This window comes from Saccoglossus kowalevskii, chromosome 2, assembly GCF_978046115.1.
Source record: "Saccoglossus kowalevskii chromosome 2, keSacKowa6.1, whole genome shotgun sequence".
Lineage (NCBI taxonomy): Eukaryota > Metazoa > Hemichordata > Enteropneusta > Harrimaniidae > Saccoglossus > Saccoglossus kowalevskii.
In genome coordinates, this window is record NC_140642.1 from 23,700,893 (window position 1) to 23,719,278 (window position 18,386).

The following is an 18,386-nucleotide window of genomic DNA, read 5'->3' on the forward strand; positions in this document are numbered from 1 at the left end:
TTTTAGTAGAGGTCATATACCGAGCATGCGCAATCACTACTTCCGCCATGTGTTTTATAGCGTGTTGCAATGGTGTTAGGGTTTCCACAGTTCGGTTACAGACTGTAATGTTGTGTTAACAAGTGTAAACTGATTACGTACGGACAGATCGCAGTATACATCGTAAGTAAAAATCTACATTACCAGCAGACCAACAATGCTCGTGTGCGGCCTTTGATGACAGCAACACACCTTTCTCTGAAATGGAGGCCCTCGGCAGTTATTAATAATTACATTAGTTTATTTTTGACAAATTTCTCAATGAATGTTTCTGGTGTGAACATATTAGGTTAAAATATTGGGAGAATATTTCCCAATCAGGAGACTTTTAGCCTATTTTATGATGTGTGTAATCATTGGCTGACCCACCCCCAAAATAAACGTAGACTAGAGTTCGTTGTTGGGCAGTTCTAAATCCGTCCAGTCCTCTCCTTCAACAAGAGCCCCCACCACCCTTAACCTGAACCCTAGGGTATTGTCTCCTGACCGTGACCTACATTTGTCTTCTAATCTGGTAAATTCTCCTTTTTTGAGGGGGAAATGCTGAATGATGGAGCTTAAACAAGATGTAATCATTGATACTAAAGTTACTACTATAGAGGTCTTTCATGTTACGTCACAAGGCCTCCAGCGTGATGTTCCAAACCTAATACCTAATGGATAAACCTCAAGTGTAGCCTCCACAATGGCTGCTTTTTTGAGTAACGACATTCAAAATAATGTAGGTGAAATACCTAACAGTCATTTAACAATCATCAACTTTAGTCGAAAAGGCAAAAAATATGTACGAGTAGTACGATAGTTGTTAAACATAGTCATGTATTTATCTCCAGAACCCAAATCATAAAGAGGTAGTTTTTACCAATGACCGATATGGCTTGTCAACAGGATTTGGTTTGGACTGTTTTGATTAGTCTTCGCTTGGAACCAAAAATGGGACTATGGATTGACCGCAGTATGTTTGTGTTCTAGTGTCTGTCCATCCATCGTTGTGTATGGACAGATTTTGTTCAAATCGGGTACATACAACATGCACGACATTTTGTTTTTCAGATCGTATTCATAGTGGCACACAGATTTTATTTGTTAAGGTTTTGGATTCGGTTTTGTTTACAATTGAATTTACAGGAATGGTTCTTGTCAGGATGATTAGATTTTGTTTAATTAATAATAAGTTAAAATTGTAGTTTATAAAAATTGGTGTCATAATTGCGACTGGTAGAAACAAGTTCCCCAAATTTATAGTAAACAACACAATCTAAGCACTCTAACTGAAGCCAATTTAGATCCAGGGCTATGAATGACAGTAATATAACAATAAATAAATAAATTTTATCAACTCCTCTGAACAGATGATATTTTATTATTGAAATACTTTTTTTTATTATTTCCTAACAGGTAATGTGCTGATACTAATACCAGCTACAAGACTGACTTGTATTTAAATAAACACTACTGTATTTTTGTGAACATTAAACAGTTCCCAACAACAGCAATGACTAAGGAAAATGACTCAGACATCTTTCAAGATGAGCGATTCGCTCATATCAAACAGGATCCCAGGTTTCAAAAAATGCCGCGGTTGGAGCGTAAAGTCAAAATTGACAAGCGATTCCAAGGGATGTTTCGAGATCAACGTTTTAAGGAGAAATATACAGTTGACAAACGAGGTCGTCCAGTCAATCTGTCAACTAACGAGGATTTGAGGAAATATTATGAACTATCAGATTCTTCCTCTTCAGATGAGGAGGAGGAGGGGGAAGAAGAAGAAAGAAAAAAGAAGATAACAAAATCAAAGAAAAAAAAACTGGTCAAAGATACAGCTGCTGCTGTTAAAGATCAAAAAACTTCAAAAAATTCACTGAAAGTTGGAAAAAAGAAAGTACCAAAGCAGAGGCTGCAAATACACTCTAAAGTGAATCAGAACGATACACTATCTGTAAGGGCAAAAACAAAACTTGGAAAGAAACAAAGTTCAGAGGATGATGATTCTATTGATCTTGCCAGGGGGAAAGGTAATATCGAAACTAGTTCTGAAGACGATGACGATTCCAATGATCTCGCCCGAGGAAAAGGTAATATAGAAACCAGTTCAGAAGACGATGATTCTATTGATCTTGACCGAGGAAAAGGTAATATCGAAACTAGTTCCGAAGACGATGACGATTCCATTGATCTCGCCCGAGGAAAAGGTAATATAGAAACCAGTTCAGAAGAGGAGGAAGATGATGAAAGCAGCTCAGATGAAGAAGGCGGCACCGGTGAACTTAATGGTAACCATGGAGATAGTTCAAAGGATAGTGATGATGAGGAGTTTGAATTTGAAGATGAGATCGAAATTGAGCACAAATGGGGAGAGTTGGATGCTGATGCAGGATCCACCACGGAGGCTACTTGTAGACTTGCTGTGTGTAACATGGACTGGGATCGGATTAAAGCCAACGATTTATTAATCATGTTTAATTCATTTAAACCAACTGGAGGGATTATTAAGTCAGTAAAGGTAGGAAAACAATTTTGTCTGTATTAACACATGTCAAAATTCCACTAACCAATATGAATTACCTTAATGAGATAAGTAATCTGAAAGTAGTTTGTGATTTAGTCTCTGTCAATATACACCCGATGCATTGTAAATCGTGAGTCAGTATGATGTTGGCGGCTTGGGTCCTTGGGTTGCAGCAACCACTATCAGATGCCTGCATACACAAAATAAAATGTTGTGTATATTTTTCTTTTTTTTTCAGATTTATCCATCGGAATTTGGAAAGGAGAGAATGAAAGAGGAGGATTTGAAAGGTCCTAAAGAGTTGGTTGAAAATGCAAAGAAGTATTTTGATGACGAAGATGATGAAAAATACCAAACAGAGCGGCTACGGCACTACCAAATGCAGAGGTGATTTTGTAGTTGTTATTTAGGCATTTCAGTGTGAGAAACTATAACTAGCTTGCTTTAACTGAATTATTTACTTGAGACGACACTTGTGGTTAGAAGAAATATGGTACACTTGGGACGGGATTCAGTGATTGGTTGACAGAATTATGGTGCACCTGGTACAGCACTTGGTGATTGGATGAATTATGGTGCATCTGGTGCAGCATTTATGGTTGTTCTGATTCTAATCATTTTTCAGGTTGAAATATTACTACGCCGTGGTGGAGTGCGATTCCCCTACTACAGCCAATACAATATACGAACAATGTGATCGTATGGAGTATGAAAGCAGTGCCACACAACTGGACCTCAGGTAAACACTCTGTCTGGTAACTTGTTCTCTATACAGTGGAACCACTTGAATTAAATGACATATAGCAGATAATATTTGGTAATCATTGTCCTAAGTAACTATTCAAAAAAATCTAACCAATAAATACGATCGGAGCAGTATGGGTTGTATAGCATGGAATTATTTCATTTATTATTTCTTTTAAATCTTTTTCATGAACACTATTGCGACATGAAACTAGAATTGCAAACAATATAGGAAGTAAGAGAAACAGTGCAGTAAAGTATGTGCCCAAAATGTACAGTCTGTTTGTAAATAATTCCAACCCAAGTTCAACACTGAATCTAGGATTTAAATTCAAGGTTACCTGAATTGACAGTTTCAAACAGTGCTAGTTGTTATTGCAATTGAGCGAGTTTAAATTACTGAAGTTTGTATGATGTATTTAATGTCTTCTCACAGATTTATTCCTGAAGATATGGAATTTGAGGATGTGCCTACGTCTGTATCTTCCGAAAATGTAGATATTGCTACATTCAAACCCACGTCCTTCATCTCATCAGCCTTACAACAGACACAGGTACACTTGACTTGGGATGAAACGAACAGAGATCGTCTTGCCTTGACGACAAAGAAGTTTGACAAAGATGAAGTGATGAAACTTGATGTGCAAGATTATCTTGCTTCTTCCAGTGATGAGGAAGGTAACCAAGGTGAGTCTGTTATCTTGTCTCTTCCAGTGATGAGGAAGGTAACCAAGGTGAGTCTGTTATCTTGTCTCTTCCAGTGATGAGGAAGGTAACCAAGGTGAGTCTGTTATCTTGTCTCTTCCAGTGATGAGGAAGGTAACCAAGGTGAGTCTGTTATCTTGCTTCTTCCAGTGATGAGGAAGGTAACCAAGGTGAGTCTGTTAGCTTGCTTCTCCCAGTGATGAGGAAGGTAACCAAGGCGAGTCTGTTATCTTGCTTCTTCCAGTGATGAGGAAGGTAACCAAGGTGAGTCTCTGTTATCTTGCTTCTTCCAGTGATGAGGAAGGTAACCAAGGTGAGTCTGTTATCTTACTTCTTCCAGCAATGAGGAAGGTAACCAAGGTGAGTTTTTGTTATCTCACTTCCTCCAGTGATGAGGAAGGTAACCAAGGTGAGTTTTTGTTATCTCACTTCTTCCAGCGATGAGAAAAGTAACCAAGGTGAGTTTTTGTTATCTCACTTTTCCAGTGATGGGGAAGGTAACCAAAGTGCAGTTCCATGGAGTCGTATCTCATACATGCCTGGACCAAGTTAAAACTTCACACATCAAGTTATATGTCTTGTGTCTATGATGTAAACATTGACAACGATGTAGTTTGATACGTTTTGAATTTGTATTTCCTTATAAGGTAAGATGCGGATACCAGTGGAGATACAATGACAGATGAATAACAATCATGATGTTGTGATGATAATTATTGGGTCCTCAAAAGTAAAAATGATGTTCAATGATCATTTATTTTTATCATACTTGTAAATAGCACCCTCTAGTGTTCACCATGAATGTTGTATTTGTTTTTTAGGTTTAGACGGTTTACTGGATTTGGGGTCCGAAGGAGAAGAAGATGACACGGTCAATGAAGAAGATCAGATAACAAAATATAAAGCATTGCTTAAAGAGTTGGATAAGACGGATGACGGGAAAGTGAATAAAGAAATGGAGATGGAAATAACATGGGAACCAGGTAAAAAGAGTTTGTTAACCTTTTCACCACCAGTTTCCTCTTTTCATCTAAAACTCATAAAATAGCCCCATTTATATTCTGCACTTTCCTTCAGAAGATTGGAACAAAAATAGCCAAATTTTTTCAGTAAAAACTGAAAATTGACTCAAAATATGCCTGTTGGCACCAAAATTAATAAGGTTCATTCTTTAAAAGTGTTGAAGAATATTAGAAAGTCTAGTGGTGAATAGGTTAATCATATAATTTCTTACTCATACTCTGTCTTATTACAATCCGATGTAGAATGAGGGTCTGACCAAACGATTATGAAAATCACCTTGAAGCAGTTCTTGTCAGATAGGATTTTGTGATTTGCATAAATAGCAGTTTATTAAATGTAAACGCATCTATCTACATGTTACTTGAATCAGATGGGCTCATGCCTTGCTCTAGAAAATCTAAACCTAAACAGTAATTGCTTCATTAAATTTAAGTACAAAAAATCATCTGAAAGTTTTCAGTAGTTTTATTTTGACACAATATTATAGATATAATGGCTGACTGGTGGCCATTTGTGTCATCGTCCGAATTGCACAGTTTCATTAAAGCCGGCCATTCATAACCGTCCCACGAACCCATGTGTGATCGTGTTTGCATAAGCTGTATTTCACTGCAGCTAAATTGAGTCATTTGATTGGGTGTGAAGATCAAGAAGCTCAACACAGATTAAAACAATGGCGGCATGTAGGCTTTGCTGATTCACCTGGAGTCAAGAACGAAAGGTATATTCATTGACATGTTTCCGAAATTTCTTATTCCAGCTTTGAAAATTGTTTGAAATGTGTTTGCAACAAACACGTCATTTTCCTCAGATACAGCACTAAGTGCTTTCTTTTGATGATCAGTAAGCTCGTTCAGAGAAAAAGCTAGCAACACGTTTATTTGATTACGCCATTTTAAATTTTACCAAGTAATGTGCAGTTTCTTTCGTGAGTTCTGATTGGGTGATGCGAATGAGCCGAAGTGAATCTTGTAATCGTTTGAGGGCGTGTGACATACAGTAAATCATGGTGCAATCTGCCAAGGTTTAATTTTGAGGCGTCGCTGAATAAATGGTCCTTGACTGGCGAAGATGCATTTGTGTATGATGTTCCGCAATGTCATTTATTTATGGCTGTTGTATTCCAAGATCTCGCACCATTTAATCACTAGTTTATCGGGTCTGGTAAAGTCACAGGTCATAGGTCATGGTTCGTTAATAATTAAAACATTGGAGATTAATACATTTTCCATAAACAGGTCTGAAGGAGACCACAGAAGAACTTTTCAAGAAGAAAGATCAAAACGAGGAAATGACGGCATGGCAACAGTACCAGAAAAATAAAAAGGAGAAGAAAAAGGAAAAGAAAAAAGAAGAGGAAGTGAAAAAAAAGCAGATTAAACAGGTGAAGTTAGTTTTACTGTCAAAAATAAAATGTTAAAAGAAAATATGGAAATAATTTCAAAGCCAGACCTGAATTCAAGCAGACTTGACATGTGACCATTTAGATAGTTCATCGTCTAATTGTTGTTATGTTTCTTAAAACAACATTGTATGGTATAAGTCCTGTAGCCAGGGCCTAACTTGTTTGGATAAAATAATTTCTTTTCATAATTTTTAAAAATATTTAATTCAACTGTAATTTTTGTTTCTATAGCAACAAACTGGTTACCTTAGTGATGATGAGTTGCCGGCTGATGTTGACCTCAATGATGAATATTTCAAAGAAGCCCTCAATGAGGGTAACGAAAAGACAGGTATGTTTTGTTCTTACCTCAAAAAGACAATCCACAACAATACTTCACTAATAAGTTCCCGACACCAAGCAAAAATCTATTGTATACTACATCTTTACATTATGACTTTGACCATTCACTACTAAAATATTGCCAATATGGTAGACATGATAACATCTATGTTCATCAACATTGATTCTTTCCATTAGTTTCCAAGGATGCACGGAAGAAGCGGAAGAAGAAAAGAAAAGAGGAGGAACTGACAGCTGAAGAACTTGAAGAGAAGAAACAAAAGGAGGTTGGTTTCATTCCTCTCGATGGAGGGGTAAATTGCAGATGAAGTGCTCTTTGATCAGTTATTCAACCTACACTAAACACCACTGAAGCATCATTGGTCAATACATCCAAAAAGTCCAGGCAGCCAGTTACATTTTTTCTTTCTCTACTCCCCTATTGGTTTCTCTGCATGGGATGTAATGACTGACTTTGTTGTCTGTTTGTATATGGTCACCTGGCAACCATCATGATTTTAGTCAGTCATCCAGTCCATTATTGTTAGACTTGTAGCCATTTTGTGTTTTTGCTGTGTATCAGTTTTAGTTCTATTCCCAATAATTGAATTACTCTTCTCAGTGTTGAATCTGTCAATTTTATTATCTTTTATACATCACTGGATTACTTCACTCATTAGAATTACCCCCCCCCCCCCCATGATGCAATGTACAGAGCACAGTGAACAGGTTCCCAAATGCCTATTCAAGGTACTGAGAATTGAAACAGTGAGATTAACACATATATTATGAATTTTGTGAATTCAATCTGACAGATTGTAGTTCAAGTTCTTGACTTTCAAAAATGTTCTTTGTATTTGATATGGTTGAAACAGTCTTTTGTTTAATACATCAACTGCCTGTCAGTCTTTCCATTCATTCTGTTCATTCAGGGAGACTTGTGATGTTAAAATGTTGTCATGGTAACTTCTCCTGATAAATGATGTCATTCACTACATGTATTTTGTTGGCAGGCGGAGCTAGAACTACTGTTGATGGACGAGGACGACGACAAACAACATTTCAGCCTAAAAGCCATCATAGATTCAGAAAAGCAAAAGAAGAAGAGGAGGAAGAAGAAAAAAGTTGAGGATGAGAAGTTGAAATTTCAAGACAACTTTGAGGTTGATGCACACGATCCGAGATTCTCCGCCATTTACGAATCCCATCATTACCAGATTGATCCATCTGATCCGCACTTTAAGAAAACTAAAGCCATGGATGTGATTATCCAGGAAAAGCAGAGACGTCGTGAGAAAGAGGACAAATCTACGAAGGTTAGGTTACAAGAAAAGGCTAAGGAGGGAAATGTAAAAAGTGGAGGTCAAGACAAGAGAGTACTGTCAATGCTAGTAAAGTCTGTCAAGAACAAAACTGACGAATTTAATGCAAGGAAAAGTAAAAAATTGAAATTAAAGTGAATAAGAATCTATGGGATGCCACTATGTCTGTTCAGGTCCAGCATCTCTGAAAGAAATGTGCTCTAAAGGGAGAGTATGAAAAGGTCTCTATTAATACAGCAGCACAATTCCTATGTATTGTAAACTACTGAATGGTGACTTAGACTGCAGTGCGATGCTCACTCATGGCTACAAAAGGGGTATTGTGATTTCCTTAGACTTTAGAAATTAAAGCCATAGTATTGTGGCCCTGTGGAGTGTTTACCTGGAACACAATATGCAAATAAACTGAAGAAGTAGCACAATTATATACAAGATTATGTATAGGAAACGGTATGTGAGGTCTCCGTAGTTGAGATTTGTTTGCAGGTGTACAGGTTTCTCAAAGTCTTTATGAATAATTGCTGCACTAATTTTACCTGAAATTTTGTAAAATCCTTTGAAAGGAAGATTTTGATGAAATTTGTAATCCCCAGCAGTTTTAATTACTCTGTATAATTGCTCTGAATCCATTGCAACATCAAAGACGATTCAGCGTACTTTTAGTTTTTCATGCAATGAATGTTCTACACTGATGCCAATTGACAAATATATTTAATATATATGAAGCTAAATATATTTCAGTTTGTTTATTCTACAATAAAATACATTACGTGTATTGGGTAGAAAAAGTGCTACTGTATGTATAAATAAAGTATGAATTTCATTAATCCAGTTTCTATATATTTGTTATAAAGTAATATCAAACATTCCAATTTGTAACATGCTCTGCTACATGACAGCTCTACACTGCACTGCACCTGCTTGTTTCCTACAGTAAAGTGTACTGTACAGTTATAACAGAATTCCATGCAGCAAAATTGTCATCAGGAAACGTTGAGCCTTGTTGCATTGGGGTGGTGATAAAATAAAGATAATTCTATCATTAGTGATAAATGCTGCTTTATTTTTGCTCTGTTTCAAAGAATCCAGTCGGTAGCCTTGTAGTTTCGCCGTTCTTTGGCTTCGGTAATATCGAGAAGAATTTGAATCTCTCGCCCATGCTCTTCGGATCAACCAACATTTTATATCCAGACATCAAATTCTTTTGTTGAGTTTTGGTGGCTTTTTTCATTAAGGCCTGTAAATAAATACATGGTCGGTGTTTTTAGGATACAATATACAAGTTTCCTTGACAGCTGACCTATACTGTTCAAATGAAAGACTTAATAACTAAGGTGATGCATCCATTTTGAACTACAACATGCTCAAATCTCATTTCCCATGATGAACTCTGATTGTCTTTTACTACTGGAACTTGTCAAACACTGGTCCAAACTCATTTAACTCCAGGAATTCAGCTAAAATTTAGAAATCATGCACATGTATATAGGCTGATGTACTGTAAAAATAATTTTTTTTCGATGAAAAGACTTTTTGGGTATTTTGTATGGAATTTATTTTCACTGAGTTTTGATAAAGTTGAATATAAATATAGGAAAAATGTATATTTGCTGCATTTTATTTTCACTTAATCGTACCTTCAGCGAAAATAGCAAAAGTTAAACCCAAGCGAAAATATTGACAGTATACAAATACACCTCTAATCTTGATAAAACTAAGCCATGTATGCTTACCTCTAATCTGACTTCAATGCCCATATTTAGCAAAAACTTCTCCTGTGTGATAGGTCCGTAACAGAGGGCTACAAATGAAATTTCCAGTAAGACCGTTACAAATAACACCTTTGAATTGTGTCTGTATTCCCAGAACTTTCTTTTATGTGTCATGACATGACATGAACACAGTCCTCTGCAGTTCAAAAGTGAAACTTTATCAAAGGGTAAACGCAGAAGATGTAAACAGGGTTTTAGCCGTTATCAGTATCTAGTTTGATTCACCTGACATCTCCATGATTGTTACTTGTGACTAACAGTATCTGAAAAGTTCTGGACTACAAAACAAAAACTACAAAATGGAATTGCCTTAAAAATACCACTTGATAAAATTTGTACTGTTTGCATTTTAAACTTTTCTAAAAATGAAATCTCAAAGTTATGGCATTCACAGGTGATACAGATCAAACGCTGGTGTATTGTGGCGATTATCCACAGTTATTATTATTTACTACAATTAATCCAGTTGTGCATTCAATTCAAAAGTCAGATCACTTGTGTACAATTCTTTCCTCATCATTCTGAATACTAAACAAAACTAACCTAGGAAGTATGTAATGCTCACTAAATAACAATATACAAGAAACAAAAGAGTCCAGTGTACCGGTTACGTCACATAATAATCTTATGCACAATTCACTGACATGACACCCTACTGTAAAATCTGTATTAAAAGCGACGGCTTCTATTAAAATGTTACAATGCAACAGAAGGGATGCAGCTTCTATTAGAGCAACCACACACTCGTATGAAGAAAATGATGAATTCTTGGTTCTCAATTGTTCAAAAAGAATGGGGCGACTTCTATTAAGGATGCAGCTTCTAATACAGATTTTCCGGTAATATGCTGAAAACTGCTCAGTGTTTTTGGTTATCGGTGATGCAGATATCTAGAGAATCCTGTAACATATTTTTAATAATATTGCAAAAGCTTCAACCAAAATTCTGCTGACAGTACAACTTTAATTACACACAACTTTGATATAAAAAAAAATCATGAAAGACAGTAACGTTAATTATCAAGAACTAAAAAAAAAATTTTTTTTTTTTAAATGTTACCAGTGACATGAGAACTACGTGTCACTGTGAACCCTGGGGTAGGTGAATTATTATAGTTTCACATCGTCTATATTCCCAGGGATGGGGGAATTGTGTCGCTGATATATTCCCAGGGATGGGGGAATTGTGTCGCTGATATATTCCCAGGGATGGGGGAATTGTGTCGCTGATATATTCCCAGGGATGGGGGAATTGTGTCGCTGATATATTCCCAGGGATGGGGGAATTGTGTCGCTGATATATTCCCAGGGTGGGGGATGTTTCCTGTACTTACCTGTGTCACCGATAGTTTTTCGTAAATATGAAAAATCCACATCAGCAGTTAGATCAGCGCTACCAGGCTCCTTCAACACGTCATGTAGTTCATGTTCTTTGAAGGCCTATAACAATTTGAGAAGGAAGTCAGTTTGAATATCAGTTTTGTGTACGTGTATTTTAAATATTATAATTTTGGCATCAATTTTGAAACATTTCAATCTTTCCTGACACTGAAGGATTTTCGTAGTAGCTTTTAATAGTGTTTTATTGAATCTAGCGAAAATAGGTAAGCTTTGTTTCGACCATGAGCTGTTCTCACTGTGCAAGCTTAAATGCTAAATACTTCTATTATTTTATTATCCCATGGAAATACCTGCAATATTTTTGTTGGATTATAAAATTTCCAACTATTTGTTTGCTGATGCCGATTTTAGAATGAAGTCAAGGACTTTCACTTCCACGTGATGCCGAAATTAAAATATGGTATATAATATGTCAGTTTACTTGCTTGGTGTAAAGGGGCAAATCAAAAGAAATGGATAGAAAATTGTGTATTTGTATATTGTGAAGCGCTTTCCTTGATCCATGTACTCACATCATTTTTTAGATGATCCACTTTTTTAAAACTTGGAATCTTAACTATCATTTTATAGTGCCTATTCTTGTATGTACACATCTCAAATAACAGATACAGTATTTGGTGATGTATAAATATTGTATGTACTTACTCTGAAAGTATCTGTTTTGTTTCCATTATGACCATAATCAACAATGAGAGCATTACCGCCACTATGGTCGATTCTTTTGACTATTTCTTCTACTATCACTCCTCCCATCGTGCAAACCTCCACATGATCCCTTTTTTCATCTGGCTGGAAAGACAAAATAAGGAAAGGTAAAAAAAAAAGCAAAAATCAAGTTGTTTCACAGTTTTCAGTAACAGAAAAATGTAGTTAACTTTATTGATAACTTGGGCAAATAAATGTAATCACTTCGCTTGCATGTCTCTCATAGTTTTCCCCCAAGAGTCTGCTCTATCAAATACCTTTGCTTGTCGCTTATAACTTCTGAAAAATAAACATCTACCATACCTCAATAAATAACTGTGATGCCGGTGTTTCCGTGGGAGACAGTACAAACCGTAGCTGATCAGATGAATCGTTTGCAACATCTATCAAGATTTCGCGCCAACCCTTCGTAGTTTTCTATAAATCAAAAGAAGCAATCAGTTATTCTCTGTCTTTAATAGATGATGTTTCAGTTTTGAAGGAGACTGGGAGAATTTTACATGAAGCCATATTCAAACACCCAGCAACTATTAGTTCGCATTCAAAAATCAAATTGTATTGTAATTACCTTTTTTCAATCGCTTGAGAGCGTTATTTTTTCACCAAAATGTTGGCATCATTTTTCAGTATTTTTTTTACAATTTTTGACCTAATGGATATAACTTCTCATTGGCTAAATGTCTCGATAAACAAATTTTGAAAATAAACTGTAAAAATTAAATTTGTGAATATAGATTCTTAGAGATTATTTCTTTTAGTAAAAAATAATTTTGTGACTTCTTCAAAACTACCAGCCTGACTGCAGATGCATAGCTTTGTTTGTTAGATAGTTGAGCATTGTTCAGTTCCTAACTACCACTTTGTGGAAAATACTATCAAATTTGGTTTGAAAACTACCAGCTCAATTACCTGGTAGCTCATTAATTAAATTCTGTAAATCACATGACATGTTTTTGTTATTTAAATTTGCTTGCAATTTATTATAAAGTTTCCTTGCCAGCATATTTAATTAATATATTCTATAAAAAGTATCCCATGGATAACTCTGAATTCATATTTTTATTAACCTTTTCACCACCATTTCCCTCTTTTCATCACAATTTCACAAAACAGTCTTGTTTATAGTCTGCACTTTCCTTCAGAAGATTGGGACAAAAATAATAAAAACTGAAAATATTTCCAAAAATATTGAATAATATAAGAAAAAGGTGCAGAAAAATTTGAGAAAGTCTGGTGGTGAAAAGGTTATCATCATTTGTCTCTTTTGAGTTTTGTGTTTCTGGATGTATTCCAAGGTTGCCACGTTACTGAACACGTTCGCGACATAAAGAGGGTCGTTTTCACAACCTGTAAGTCTGTAAGCCTATTTGCATGAGCTGAATATTCATGTATGTTGTTCCCAGAAATATTTTACAAAGGCACATAGGGATAGCATATGGATATAAATAATATTTTGTTCGACCGGGCCTGGTTGACGCCAGGATAGCGCATTACAAATTGACATTTGACAGAGAGATGGCCACACAGCCCTGTCATGTAATCCCAAACATGAATATGACTTCTGTGGCAAAATGCACTATGTGTCAGCACTAGTTTCTGCAATTTGCACATACAGAAAAAAAAAGTCAGGAGAGACAACAGTGACACTCAATGTCCGAAACTGTCGCCTGGCACAAAAAAATATTAAAAAAAAAAAATTTATACAGAATCAACTTGTGTGATACAAAAGTGAAGCTGGGACAGTCGAATAATATTTTGCTGACTGGAATAAATCCATGTTGACTCGAGCAAAGTAACAGAGTTTAATAATGTCACTGCACTTTATTTTTGCTATTTTCGCAGCATTTTTCCGTATTAGTCATGGAATAGCTGGATTTGTACATTTATTTTGCTAACAATATATTGTACTGGGTAAATCAGATTTTGTGATTTTTGTTAATAGCACTATATTTAGACACAACACTGGTCTGAAACAGATCAGGCATTTGTAAAAAATTCACTATGAATAAAAATAGATTCAAACCTGTATTTTGTGTATTGGTAACGCATCAAAGAATTCGTTGGCTATAAAGCATGTCGGTACTCCTATCAAAAATAAAACAAAGAAACCTGTTGTTAGAATAATAGAGATCCACAAAATTTAATTTTGTCAAAAACTATGAAGCAATTTTAGCTTTCTTATTAATATATACATTAGATCAATGTGAATATTTTTCAAATTTTTAGAGGTTGACAATTAGAAATACTTGGTATAGAATATAGTAGAAAATTTTTGTCTTCTTCTACATCATATTTGTGTATTACTGTGGAATACTTTATTTTCGCTGGAATTAATTTTCGCTGAAAGGGATTTTTGGGCGTTTTGTATGGAATTTATTTTCACTGATTTTTGATGAGTTTAATGTGAAATAAAGGAAAAAAGGTATATTCGCTGGATTTTATTTTCACGGAATCTTCACTTCAGCGAAAATAGCGAAAATAAATTCCAAGTGAAAATAAAGTATTCTACAGTAGTTTACTGCTAATACATATTCCATTTTTTTTTATGTAATTTTCCACAGAACCCAAATACCTACAGACATGAATGGTTGTTGTGTTAGTTTAGTCATAGACCTTATGGTTTAGTCAAATAATCATCAAAGCTGAAAAAAGCTCATTTTTGTGTCAATTATTACTACCGGTACTGTAAAATAATTTATTTTCGCTTGGAATTAATTTTCACTGAAGGAATGATTCAGTGAGAATAAAATTCAGCGAAATTAAATTTTTTTACCTATATTTTCTATTCAACTCGGCAGAAATCAGTGAAAAAAAAACTCCATACAAAGCAACTAAAAAGTCTTTTCAGTGTAAATTAACTCCAGCTAAAATAAAGTATTTTACAGTAAGTCATTTGTTACAAGTAAAAATTATCCCAAAGAAAGAGAATAATGAGTGATCATCAAAGACTGCTTCATTGACAATTGTTTTATTGACGAGAGATAATAATTCTTGACGTCAACCGCAGTCAATTAGTGTCCCGTCGTATCTCACCTTTTGGAATGTCCGAGATGCTTGTATGCCATGTAATAGGAATGCCAGTTTTGCTCAACGCTGTTTTATAACTACCAGACAGCACTGCATGCTCATTGTCCTTGTTGTTTGTAGATGGATTTTGTTTTGTGTCTCCTGTTAGTTTTTCTTCCTGCATTTGACTCAATTTTGGGCTAACCTCGACCAAATGAAGTGACACTGCATCGTGAATTCCTTGGAACTTTGCAAATACCTGTCGTAGAGTAATACACATGTAGAACTGTAAATGTTTTGAAGGCCATCATTTTTTCCACCAAAATTGGGTGCAACGTTTTTTCTTTTCTTATGTATTTTTGATAATTTTAGATAAATTAATAATAATTTCTTATTTCCTTCAGATCTTAATCAAAATTTTGGAAAAGTCATGAAAAAAATTATGTTTTTTTTTATTTTGTGTATGATGAGGAATGACAACTTAGGCACTCAAAATTTTAAATGTACACTGCTAGGAATTTTCCCTAGTTGATGATTTAATTGCATTCATGAGATCCACATTTCATAAAAGTCGCTGTAGCTAAAACATTTCGGAATCATAAAACAATGATCTCTCATGGAACTAAAGCAATTTACAGTGTTACTAAAATAAAGTTCCAAATTTATTTTCAGACGAAATGCGAAATTTGAATGAGGAATCATAATAACATCTTTGATGAAAATAATTCATATAAATAAGAATTAAATAAAAAATCCAGGATAATTAAAACAAATTTTTAACTACTGAGGTGTATCTGCTTTATATGATTATATACAAGCAAATGGACCAATGAATCACAGCACAGAATCTGAAAGTGAAACAACTATGATATATATAAATTTCAAATTATTTTAAAAACGTGGCAGAAATATAAAAGATTATTTTTAAAACTGATTTTTATTTTTGCATAAACTCACCCTTAAAATATCGTCTGATAACGTTCCTCTGCCTGGTCCCAGTTCAACAACCTGTAAAGTCTTTGGTTTTCCAGATATCAGCCATTCATGAACAATCCATATTCCTATCAACTAAAACATCAATAATTTAATTCACTAATTATCTAATTAACTAAACCATGATTAATAGAGCAGGTGCACCGAAGGGTACCAGATGGGGAGGGAGAAGGAGGAATATACTTACCTCGCTAAACATTTGACTTATTTCGGGTGATGTAATAAAATCACCTTGTACTCCAAATACATCTTTCTTCATGTAATATCCCTAGAAAATTCACAGTGAAATGAACATCATGGAGCAAACTTGATTTAAACTTACTCCTCCTAACAAACCCATTTGATCTCTATAAAATCTGATGAATCTGATTGGACACGCCTGTAAAAAACAGGCGCAGCATATGGCAACAGAAATTAAAAAAAAATGGTGGCATGCAGACTGCTTCAAGAGGGGGAAGTTTAATTATTATATATGAATTACCATATGGAATCTGTTGAGGTAAAATAGTGAAGCAATGGCTGAATGAACGAACCTGTCGAAGATGATAACAATACAGATAATGAACACTACAATAAAAGACTATAGTTGAGGGGGATCTCTCCAGTCAAATTGAAAGGTCAAAGGATGTGCTGATGGTGGTTGTAAGTTGTTATTAGTCAAGCAATTGACCTCAGAAAGCCCTTTAATGGAAAGCAGGGCAATGAAACTGGAGGTATAAGAGACTGAGGCATTAAAAAATATAAACTTTAACAAATCAACTTGCGTTTTATTTATTACTGTCTTCATCTTATATTCCTCACTGATACAACATTTATTTACGATGATACCGAGTAAGAACATATACTTACAGAAAGAGGACTGGTCAAGACAGTTTGCATGTAATCTGCAACACTAATTGGACCATTGATGTGGATTGTTTGTTTTATCTGGTTCAAAAGCAAGTTCTTGGGATCTGTTTTTTGGCAAAATGATCTTCTGTTCATTCTATGCTTGCAGCCTAGAACAAGAAATACATGTTTAAACATATGCATTCTTCGGTATATATAATCATTTGTAGGTAGAAATGCTAAATGTAGAAGTACTAGCATTGGTCAGATTTTCCTGTGCAATAATATACATAACATTTTAGCGCATATGCGGGCGCCACATTGGAATGTGGACAACTCCATCGTTTGACATGTCTACATTGTGTCGTCGCGGTAACAAATTAACCTTTGGACAATATGGTTGCTAAAATTATTGTTGTTATGATGACAGAAAGAATTATGATTCCAGATATACAGACTATAAATATAATAATATTATATTAGTAAGTAATAAACAATGACAGTTCATCTTAAGTTAAAAGTAATTATTAAAGAATAGAAAAATAGAAAAAGCGACGATAAAGACAGCAAGTCTAGGGAAGATGAGAGATATCAAAACTACACAGACATGCTGACAAATCTAAGCGTGGAATTATGCTCGTGACTGAGATGGTTTTGTTATGAATTATGGTGATGTCTTTGACATTTTTGTATTTATAAATCCAGCATAAACAAGTTTGAACGCTTTCCCCACACGTTTTCAATCTGGCACTTCAACCATCATTTGACAGTTCATTTGAATGCCTTTTGTTTTTGGAAAACGTTTTCTTGGTTCAGTGATATCGCAGGGTTTAAACTCTAAGACGTTGAAAGACATCAAAAATGTCACAACCGAAATTTTCTGACAATCGCAAACAAACGCAATAGTAATACTAGTTGCGTTCACGCACAGCTCCTTAGCACGGGCTAAGAGATCAAATTCCTTAGCCCGTGCTAAGAAAACGTGCGTGAACGCTTAGCACGGGCTAAGGAATGCTAAGTACGGGTTAAATCTGATCCGAATTTAAGACGCGGTCTAGACCTTAGCACGGGCTAACGAAGTATGAGCGAACGCTTAGCCCAGGGCTAAGCGCCCTCTGCGGCGACCTTTGAGTGTGAAAATTGTCCCATGTTCGTATAACGACACTATTCCACCAGTCATTACTCCGCGCTCACTTCCACACTAATCGGGTCACTGTAGTAGAGCGTACAGCAGCTCCAATCGTAGACAAAATAAATTTGGTTCGCTGTCTACGACATGCATTAATAAAACGCTGTATTCTGTTACGCCCGTTGTATACTGTTTATGTGCATCCAAATAAGTGGTCCGTCTTCTCTCGCGTTCCTGTGCACGTCGCTTCAAAATTAGAACGAAACATGCCAGCAGCAGAAATAGAACCTCGCACGTGTCATCCATTTTTTGTTCGTAAATAGCGGCTTACCAAAGGTCACCAACTAATGGCAGCCCTTAGCCCGTGCTAACTACTGGCCCTCCCTGTGCGTGGACGCAATTGGGTCTAGCCGAAATGCAAATATGCTAGATAAGCCTAAATCAGCTTATATCTTAGCCCGTACTTCGTGTAACGTGAACACAAC

At 35.5% G+C, this 18,386-nt stretch overlaps 2 protein-coding genes across 5 annotated transcripts in view; one reads left to right on the top strand and one right to left on the bottom strand.

Moving 5' to 3' along the window:
* The first annotated feature begins 8 nt into the window (after positions 1–8).
* On the top strand, positions 9–8,895 carry LOC100376544 (ESF1 homolog). Its single transcript, XM_085493148.1, has 10 exons — positions 9–162; positions 1,438–2,542; positions 2,787–2,935; positions 3,174–3,287; positions 3,729–3,979; positions 4,819–4,980; positions 6,259–6,404; positions 6,657–6,756; positions 6,945–7,033; positions 7,760–8,895. Exons 2-10 carry the CDS (start codon positions 1,535–1,537, stop codon positions 8,204–8,206), a joined length of 2,466 nt encoding a protein of 821 aa, XP_085349274.1. The 5' UTR covers positions 9–162; positions 1,438–1,534; the 3' UTR covers positions 8,207–8,895.
* Positions 8,896–9,110: 215 nt separating this feature from the next.
* The window catches only part of LOC100376237 (protein arginine methyltransferase NDUFAF7, mitochondrial-like), a 36,300-nt gene continuing 27,024 nt past the window's right edge, over positions 9,111–18,386 (bottom strand). For all 4 annotated transcript variants that reach the window (XM_085493170.1, XM_085493161.1, XM_085493175.1 and 1 more), the window contains 10 exons: positions 16,794–16,942; positions 16,132–16,212; positions 15,909–16,019; positions 14,979–15,210; positions 13,969–14,030; positions 12,249–12,362; positions 11,886–12,029; positions 11,174–11,279; positions 9,802–9,869; positions 9,111–9,305 (listed from right to left, as the gene is read on the bottom strand). In XM_085493170.1, coding sequence (XP_085349296.1) covers positions 9,129–9,305; positions 9,802–9,869; positions 11,174–11,279; positions 11,886–12,029; positions 12,249–12,362; positions 13,969–14,030; positions 14,979–15,210; positions 15,909–16,019; positions 16,132–16,212; positions 16,794–16,928 — 1,230 coding nt within the window. In that variant the 5' untranslated portion in view covers positions 16,929–16,942 and the 3' untranslated portion in view covers positions 9,111–9,128. The remainder of the gene's footprint in view (positions 9,306–9,801; positions 9,870–11,173; positions 11,280–11,885; positions 12,030–12,248; positions 12,363–13,968; positions 14,031–14,978; positions 15,211–15,908; positions 16,020–16,131; positions 16,213–16,793; positions 16,943–18,386) is intronic.

What these genes read in the sequence shown, in the direction of transcription:
- LOC100376544 (XM_085493148.1), top strand. Translation starts at nt 1,535, where the DNA reads ATGACTAAGGAAAATGACTCAGACATCTTTCAAGATGAGCGATTCGCT. An exon ending in GGATTATTAAGTCAGTAAAG is followed by an intron (nt 2,543 to 2,786) that starts GTAGGAAAACAA and finishes TTTTTTTTTCAG; the next exon opens with ATTTATCCATCGGAATTTGG. An exon ending in TGAGGGTAACGAAAAGACAG is followed by an intron (nt 6,757 to 6,944) that starts GTATGTTTTGTT and finishes TCTTTCCATTAG; the next exon opens with TTTCCAAGGATGCACGGAAG.